At 40.0% G+C, this 9,617-nt stretch overlaps 1 protein-coding gene across 2 annotated transcripts in view; it reads left to right on the top strand.

Moving 5' to 3' along the window:
• Nucleotides 1–9,050: 9,050 nt before the first annotated feature.
• The window catches only part of MTMR2 (myotubularin related protein 2), a 109,174-nt gene continuing 108,607 nt past the window's right edge, over nucleotides 9,051–9,617 (top strand). Inside the window, exon 1 of one of the 2 annotated variants that reach the window (XM_007451253.1) lies at nucleotides 9,051–9,263. In XM_007451253.1, the coding sequence (XP_007451315.1) occupies nucleotides 9,184–9,263 (80 nt within the window). In that variant the 5' untranslated portion in view covers nucleotides 9,051–9,183. The remainder of the gene's footprint in view (nucleotides 9,264–9,617) is intronic. The other variant, XM_007451254.1, reaches the window with a different exon arrangement.

Consider the following 9,617-nt stretch of genomic DNA (forward strand, 5'->3'; position numbering starts at 1 on the left):
TTATTGATCTCTGGATTGTATATAGTAACCAGTTCCTATGGCAGCATCCCAATTCCCCACTTTCTTCATTTTAGTATACTGCTAACGCTTGTTCCCTTGGAAATCCTATTTAGCTACGTCATTCTGAGAACCATTCCTGAAGGCCCTGCCTAGAGGCTACTCATTCACCCCTATCACAACTGTATAGGCAACTAATTCTTTTTTCTTTTTAAGAAAACATTTTAAATCTTACTGTACAGTACCTTGAAAAGTACATTACAGTACAACAGCTGGCATACAGGGGCTGGCACTGAGCCAGCGAACACATATTCACATCTTTGAAAGTTTGCAGCTTGAAGGTTCATATGTAGGGGACTTACTGTAGAGTGAAGTATACAGAAGAGAGGAAAAAAACTTAAAATTTCACCACCCAGAAATTAAGATCATAATTTGCGTGTATCTTCCAAAGATGAAATGCACATGCATATATAAAGGTATATACTATTTTTACATCATTGGTATTGTGCTATTTATACATTTTCTCTTTCTTTATTTGCTAATTGTTGAGAGAATTTTCCCATTCCACTAATTTATCTTTAAACAGCATTTTTCAAAGCTGTATAATAGCCCATCATATGGATGTGCCATTGATTTATTTAGCCTGTCTCCTACTGTAGGTCAGGTCCTGGCTTCCAGCTTTCCAGTATTATAAATAACAAATGTCCTTGTCCCCTAACTCTAGCCATTTGTTTTCTGTATCATATGATGTGGCATTTTTTTAATAATGCAGAGGCCAGTTGCATTTATTGAGCTACTGCTGGGTGTCAGCCTCTCTGCTTAGTATTTTCCTTTCAGTTAGAAAGCCTCAGAGCCTCCTTGCAAATAGGCAACTAATTCTGCTTTAAATGTGTTTCTGTTTAAAATAGCCAGTAGAGCACAGAGGCAAGTGAATAGAACACAGACTTCTCAGGTATTAAACTATTCCAACAGAAATCTTTGGATGTGGTTTATATATAGAGAACTGACCATACACAAAAACTTGAAGCCTAAGTTTTGAGGGAATTATATTGGCAAAGAAGTTCCAAGTCTGTTCTAGAAGCTTATGTTTATTTGACTGCTAAATCAACCTGAAGTTCTCCAAACCTGTATCAGAAAGATGGCTGCAAAAATTGTGAAACACTCTCCACCTTCACCCCAAAATTAATTCTCTCCAATACCCACTTCAAATGTGTCATATAGCATAATGGACAAAGAAAAACTTCCCAGAAGGCAAAGCTAAGGGCCATGGAGGATAATGAAGAAAGATATTCCTTCAAGAGCAGAGAAGTACAGGATGTCAAATGAGCTAAACTAGAAGTTTACCCCATTGTTAAAATGGGGGTTCTTTACAATTTCTACCCAGCAGGATTTCATGATTTCTGTAGATCTGTGACTATTTCCCATCCTTTCCTCTTCAGAATGTGAGTTTTTATTGTAGTTATCCTTTCCTGATCCACCATCATATAATGGGTATGTGTATGTGTGAGTGGAGAGGTGCATATAATACTTTTTAAAAAATCTTATAGGATGCCAGACCACAGGAAGCCATATCTGGAAATGATGAAGAGGAATGCATTTCACCCACAAGTAGAGGACCTTGAGCTGTATAGAGTTATGAATGAGATTACATTAGGAAAAGAAACATGTTCTCTGTGTTATTAAAAGAGAGTACACAGGTTTGGGGGTTGCCAAAAGGGTGGATTGTATTAGAAACTATTAGTTGCCCCCAATATCCATTTCCTGCTTCTTCCACAATTAACAAAAATTTTTTTAGTTGGACAAACAGGCAAAATAGACAGAACTCTAAGGTCACCCACAAGATTCTTAACACTAGTGTACATACCCTGTATAACCCCTCACCCTGAGTACGGAAGGATTTGTGAATGTGATAGGATTTCACTCCTGTGATTAGATTGCATTACATGGTAAAGGTGCAGGTATTTTGCAAGAACCTGAACCTGAATTAGCTTGGAAGCAGATTGTTCCAGTCAAGCCTCCAGATGAGAAGAGAGCCCAGCCAACACCTTCATTTCAACCTGGTGAGATCCTGCACAGACGGTCCAGTGAAATATTGCTAAGACTCCTGATCCACAAAAACTGTGAGATAATAAATATGTGTCAGGTTACGCTACTAAATTTGTGATTATTTTTTACACAAAAATAGAAAATGAGTAGAGGCACATATTTAAACATTATACTTCTATGCTTCTCTTGCAGTAGGTGTGGTCTGTGACTAAATTCTGGCCCATCAGACAGGAGCTGAATTCAACTGTGCAACTTCTGAATCATTATTGTAAAGGTAAATAATGGCCATACTTTTAATTCTTTTGAATATATACCCACAAGTGGAATTGCTGGATCATATGGTAATCCTATTTTTATTTTTATTTATCTATTTTTTCTGGTAAAAAATATATAACATAAAATTTACTATCTTAACCACTTTTAAGTAGTGTTAACTGTATGTGCCTCATTGTGCAACAGATGTCTCGAAATATTTTCATCTCGCAAAACTGAAACTCTATACCCATTGAACGATTCCCTTTTCCCCATCCCTCCCAGCCCCTGGCAATCACCATTCTACTTTCTGTTTCTAAGAGTGTGACTACTTTATTTACCTCATTTAAGTGGAATCATACAGTATTTGTCTTTTTGCAACTGGCTTATTTCACTTAGCATAGTGTCTTCAAGGTTCATCCATGTTGTAGCATGTGAATCCCTTCCTTTTTTAAAATTTAATTTAATTTAATTTTATTATTATTTTTTTTGCGGTACGCGGGCCTCTCACTGCTGTGGCCTCTCCCGTTGCGGAGCACAGGCTCCGGACGGGCAGGCCCAGAAGCCATGGCCCACGGGCCCAGCCGCTCCTCGGCATGTGGGATCCCCCCGGACCGGGGCATGAACCCGCGTTCCCCGCATCGGCAGGCAGACCCTCAACCACTGCGCCACCAGGGAAGCCCCCTCCCTTCTTTTATAAGTCTAAATAATATTCCGTTGAATATATATACCACATTTGTTTATCCATTCATCTGTCGATGGGCATTTGGGTTGCTTCTGCCTCTTGGCTATTGTGAATATTGCCGCTATGAACATAGGTGTACAAATATATCTTTGAGATCTTGCTTTAAATTCCTTTGCATATATACCCAGAAGTGGGATGCTGGATCATATGGTACAGTAGTTCTATATTCAATTTTTTGAGGAACCTCCAATACTGTTCTCTACAGAAGTTGAATCATTTTAAACCCCACTAATATTGCACAGGGTTCCAATTTCTCCATATCCTTACCAATATTTGTTATTTGGGGGAGATTGTGATAGTAGCCATCTTAATGGGTATGAAGCAGAATCTCATTATGGTTTTTTTTTAAATTTAAAAAATTTTTAAATTTATTTTTGCTGTGTTGGGTCTTGGTTTCTGTGAGAGGGCTTTCTCTAGTTGTGGCAAGTGGGGGCCACTCTTCATCACGGTGCGCGGGCCTCTCACTATCGCCACCTCTCTTGTTGCGGAGCACAGGCTCCAGACACGCAGGATCAGTAGTTGTGGCTCAGGGGCCTAGTTGCTCCGCAGCATGTAGGATCCTCCCAGACCAGGGCTCGAACCTGTGTCCCCTGCATTAGCAGGCAGATTCTCAACCACTGCGTCACCAGGGAAGCCCTCATTATGGTTTTGATTTGCAGTTCTCCAGTAATTAGTGACCTTGAGTGTCTTTTTCATATGCTTGTTGGCCATTTGTATATCATCTAGAAATGTCTATTCAAGTCCTTTGCCCATTTTGTAATAGGACCATTTGACTTTCTGTTGATCGGTAAGTACTCTTTATGTATTCTTAAAGAGCTCTGGATATTGTTGTCCATGGTTTTGAATTCACATCCAGGAAAACATTGCCATTTCTTGATGCTAGCCTAACACATATTTTCTGCCTTGCAGAAATGCCTGGAAGACAGTGATCCACTTGTTGTAATGTGCAGGAAAAAAAACACATCTAATTTTTTTTCCCCTCACTTTTCATATGGACTGCTATTCTCCATGCACTGAAAGCCAGTCACCTTCTCTTTCCCAAAGGACTTCTCACAGTTTTTCACTTTCTCAGGCCCCCCAGTCTCCTTCCTGCTCTTGCATGACTACAAGTGTTGAGTTGGAGGAGGAAGACAGAGTCCATGTTAGTTCACCATTTTGTCAAGAATTGGAAGTCCTGACCCTTTTTATTACTTTCTTTGTGGTGGAAATGATTTGGTCTGACAGGATCTAATCACAATGCCATGGGTGGGTTGGAGGTTAGGGGTTAATATGCTATATGCTCTCTGCTCTTTACAAGCAATATTAAATAGTAAGAGTGCTGAGAGAGAGAATTCTTATAAGAATTTTGCAGGCATACTGTATTGTTGTGATAAACTTGTGAAATACAACTTTCTTAGAAAAAATTGTAGAATGATTTAATGAAGAATACTAGTATAATTTGCTGATGCCATTTGCCTCCTGGAAAGCTGGGGGAGAGTCATTAATTTTAGGGGACTTCCAGAGCAAAGAAGAATTGGACCAAGAAGCTTACAGAAGTATACTAAGCAAAGGAAATTTTGTTACCAATCCTCAATGAGCATTTAACTCAGAGGCTTGCTGTGAGGATTATATGAATTATTCATGAAGAAGCACAGCACAGTGATTAAGAAGATAAGCATCAGAGTTAAGTAGACTTAAATTGTACTTCAGGTGATCTTGAACTATTTAAACTTACAAAGCTTCAGAAATGTTTTACTCTGTAAAACAGGGATAATAATAATACCTTAACAATAAGATTCTTTAGAATTATTTGAACCACTTCATGGAAAATACAGAAACTTTGCAATTACATAGTTCTGTTTACAATGAACCCTTGACAGCATTTATGCTCTGATTTTCAATATATATTACATCTACATGCATTACAAACTCCACCAGAAAATGCTGTGTTTTGCTTTAAAAAGTATTATGTATTTTAAAGAAATTAAAAGGGAAAACAGTCTTTTATATTTATCCAGATAGTTCCCATTATTAATCTTCATCCTGAATGCCCAAGTTTCCCTTGGTATCATTTCACTTTAGCCTGAAGAATTTCCTTTAGTGTATCTTGTCGTGTGTGTCTGCTGGCAACACATTCTCTTAATGTCCTTCATCTAAAAATGTCTTCATTGCACCATCATCCTTGAAAGATGTTTCTGAAAGATATATATATATATATATATATATATATATATGTAGTTTTACCTTTTTTTTTCTTTAAACACTCTAAAGATTTTGCTCTGCTGTTTTCTATCACTCATAATATTTTCTGGGAAACCTGTGACCCTTAGAATTGTGGTTCCCTATATGTAATGTGTCATTTTTCTGTAGCTGCTTTTAAGATTTTTTTTGGTTTTCAGCAGTTTAATTATGATGTGTCTAGGCATAGTTTTCTTTGAATTTATCCTGTTTTATGTTTTCTGAGCAGCTTGAATCTGTAAATTTATGTTGTTGGTCAAATTTTCGTAAGTTTTTTTGGCTAGTTTCTTTAAATAGTTTTCTCTAATTTTTTCTACTTCTGGGCTCCAATTATTTGTATATTAGACCTTTTGATATTGTCCTACATGTCCCTTGGGCTCTGTTAATATTTTTTCCTCATGCTTTTTCATATTGGATAATTTCTATTGATTTCTGGCATTTTTCTCTGTTAAGTCCATTCTGCTGTTAGGCCTAGCCAGTGAATCTTTTTATTTCAGGGACTGTATTTTTCTTAAAATTTCCATTTGAATCTTTTATATTTGATTCCTCTGCTGAGTTTTACTATCTTTTCATTGATTACAAGTATATTGTCTTTTATTTCATTGAACATAGTTCAATATTAGCTGCTTTAAAGTCATTGTCTAATAATCCCAACATTTTTGTCATCTGGAATTTAGCTTCTCTTTACTTTTTCCTTTGACACTAGGTCTCACTTTCTTGGTACTTTTAATGTCAAGTAATTCTGAATTGTGTGTTTGGCATTTATGAACATTGTTTTAGAGTCTCTGGATTCTGTTTTATTTCTCTGCAAAGTACCAGTGCTTTTGTTTAGCAAGAAATTAACTTGGTTTGAAACAAACTGAAGATTTTGTTTTGCTTGTAGTGGGTAACAACTCAAATCTTGCTTCAGTTCTTTTAACTGGAAGAGTAGTCGGTTTTTTATCTGAGCTGCTTGCATTCTGCCTTTATGTTATTCAAATCAAAATAGGGTTTAAAAAAAATTTGTTTTTATTGAATGATTTTTTAAATTCTATAGTGCTTTACAATTTTCAAAAGTTTCACGCAGATGATTTCATATAATCTCATAATAACCCCCTTTTTCCCCTACCCCTATTGCCCCTCTCCCCACTGATAACCAACCACAAATTTGTTCTCTATATCTGAGTCTGCTTCTTTTGTTGTTTTATTTTTTATAGTTTGTTGTATTTTTTAGATTCCACATATATGTGATATTATACAGTATTTGTCTTTCACCATCTGACTTATTTCACTTAGCATAATGCCCTGCAAGTCATCCGTGTTGCTGCAAATGGCAAAATCTCATCCTTTTTTTATGGCTAAAGAGTATTACATTTTATGTGTGTGAGTGTGTGTGTGTGTGTGTGTGTGTGTGTGTGTGTGTATACCACATCTTCTTTATCTGTTTATCTGTTGATGGACCCTTAGGTTGCTGCCATATCTTGGCAATTGTAAATAATGTTGCTATGAACATTGGGTGTATGTATCTTCAAATTAGTGTTTTTGTTTCTTTCAGCTATACATCCAGGAATGAAATTGCATATGTCTGAGTTTTTATACAGAGTTTAGAGTTCCCCTCTCTGGTTCTGTTTTGGAATTCTTGCCTCATTCTCTAGCTGCCCAGGGCTTTTCAGGCCAGAAAGATAGTGGGCTTTCTATGATAGTTTTTATCACTCTTAATTGCACCAAAATTTTGATCTGTCCATAGGTCAAAGCTACCAGAAAATGGGAAACTCACTCTTTGTTGGTGACTAACTCCACATTTTGACTTTGCCTGCTTCTGTTCACTCTCTTGACCCCTCAGGGTTTCGTTATTTATTTATTTTTGTTTTTGTATTTTGTCTAGAGTTTATAGTTGGTTTGTTTGTTTTGCAGTACGTGGGCCTCTCACTGTTGTGGCCTCTCCCGTTGCGGAGCACAGGCTCCGGACGAGCAGGCTCAGCTGCCATGGCTCACGGGCCTAGCCACTCCGCGGCATGTGGGATCTTCCCAGACCGGGGCACGAACCTGTGTGCCCTGCATCGGCAGGCGGACTCTCAACCACTGCGCCACCTGCCAAGCTGGAGAATGGAACAGAAAGGCCACGTCTTTCTGCTTAAACACATATTCATTCATTGTAATAGGTACTACAGTTTATACTGAACACAACTAGGCTAGCTGTTCCTCTGGGGAAGGTAGTTGCAAGTTAATATTTCAATTGCACTGTCCCTATACTTTAAGATTTTCTTAAAAACATCAGCTGCCAGTATAAATTAAATATAGTTTAAATCAACATAATTCTATTTATCCTAACAAGGAAGTGTTTTTTTTTAAAACGACTCATTGTCTAATTTTTTCACAGAAATAATCTTTGCATATTTTTATACCACATACACGAGGTGATTGGGATTCAGTCTCTATCAGAAAAATTCTTTTATGGTATCCTTCCTATGGCATTCCTTTGTCCTCTGTAACAGAAAATTACCAGCAGAAGCATTTCTCCTTCACCCAGTTCTGGTTCTCTTATCACAATTCTATCCCTCTACCCTCCCTTCCTGCCCTGCTTGGGAATTTGAGAGGACAGGGAAAGATTACTAAAAGTTTGCCCTCTGTCCAACACCACTGCATCCAACAGTATATGTGTCTAATCTTTTCACACAGTTAACAGTTCCTTCCCCATTTCCTCTTTTATACTGTTTTTGTGTGGACAATGGATTAATGCCAAAAGTGATTTTCCCCTTCAGACACTTCCAGACCACAGAGACTTTAATCCAACTCACAGTAGGACTGAAAGTTTCAGCTTCTGTTCTAGCGCCCTTTCTACAATGCTGGGCCAGGGGTGCAACGGAAATAGAATGATGATGAACATTAACTTTTTCCCTATCTGTTTTATACTTTCCCTATTACCCTTCCCATACCAATCACTTGCTTACTTCTCAGCCTTGCTTCCTATATCCTCCCCTTCTACAGCCACCGTTTTTGAAGTTGTATTAGAAACTGTTGATATATATTAGTCCATTCCATCCTAACGACCCCTACGGAGACAGTAGTAATACTACTTACATTTGAGTATTTTCTATGTATCAAGCATTATTTTAAGCATTTAACATGTATTAACTCATTTAATCTCTGAAGCTATTATTATTCCTATTTTAAAGATAAAGAAGCTGATGTTCCATGCCTTGAATTACACTGCAAATAACTGGCAGAGGCAGGATTTGAATGCATGACTAACTCTAAAGCAGCCTTTATGATTTAATGAACAACTATTTAATCATTATTTTCAGCCCCTAATCCGGTGAACATTTTGCCATCTCATCTCTCATATCCTTATCCTTTACGCGTCCCTATGTTCTCTTCCTCCCTTCCTCATTCCCCAAGTCCCTCTGCCCCCTCATCCTACAGTTTGCCCACGTTCCTTTATTACTCTGTCCTCCCACTTTCCCTGATCTCCACATTCCTGTCACAATCCTCCCCGTCCTTAAGGTCCTTGTCTCTTTCTTCTCTCGAGACGCTCGTTCATAACATTCCCTGTTTCCTCTCTCTTATTTTTAAAATGTCCCCTCCTTCCGGAGCCCTGGTCACTCCTGCCTCACGGAATCCCCTCCCCTCCGGTGCCGCCCTCTCACTTTCCCATCGACCAGCGGAGGCACCGCGGACACAGCTGGCGCGGCGCGTGGGGGCGCGGGGGGTCACAGCGTGTGTGGCGCGTGGGGGGCAGGCGTCTGAGGGCGCCGCGGGGTCCTCCGGCTCCCCGGCAGCCCCCGCGCGCGGTGCAAGCTGGGGGAACATGGCCGCTTCCGGTCTCCCTCCTGGGCCGGCGCGGGCCTGACCGCGGCCCTTGCCAGTCGCACTCCGCCCTTCGTTTCTCCAGCCCGGCAGCCGCGGAGGTCGCTGCAGGCTTTCCCTCCCGCCGCCTCCGCCGCGCCATGGAGAAGAGCTCGAGTTGCGAGAGTCTTGGCTCCCAGCCGGCAGTGGCACGGCCACCCAGCGTGGATTCCCTGTCCAGGTAACCGGGACGCCCAGGGCCTCGCCCAGCGTCCGAGGGGGATGAAGAGGGGCCGGGGCCTCGCTGGATAGTGCCCCAGCTCGCCGCCTCTGGTTCCAGAAGACTGCGCCGGAATTCCTTCCCTAGGACTGGGAACGTCTTCTTTCTCCCTCTCTGGGGGTTAGAGGCTGGGAAAGAGGGGGTTAAAACTCACTGCTTCTTTTTCGGCTCCTCTACTTTTTGTATTCCGAGGTCGTTTTATCCGCGGTTGGGGAAGCCCCGGTTCATTACATTCTCTAATCTTTCATTCTTAATTCATTTTTTGTATAGCCCTCGCCCCATTTCCTCCCTGCCTTTCTCTCTTGACCACTCTTT

Source organism: Lipotes vexillifer, unplaced genomic scaffold (assembly GCF_000442215.2).
Source record: "Lipotes vexillifer unplaced genomic scaffold, Lipotes_vexillifer_v1.1 scaffold1396, whole genome shotgun sequence".
NCBI classification, from domain to species: domain Eukaryota; kingdom Metazoa; phylum Chordata; class Mammalia; order Artiodactyla; family Lipotidae; genus Lipotes; species Lipotes vexillifer.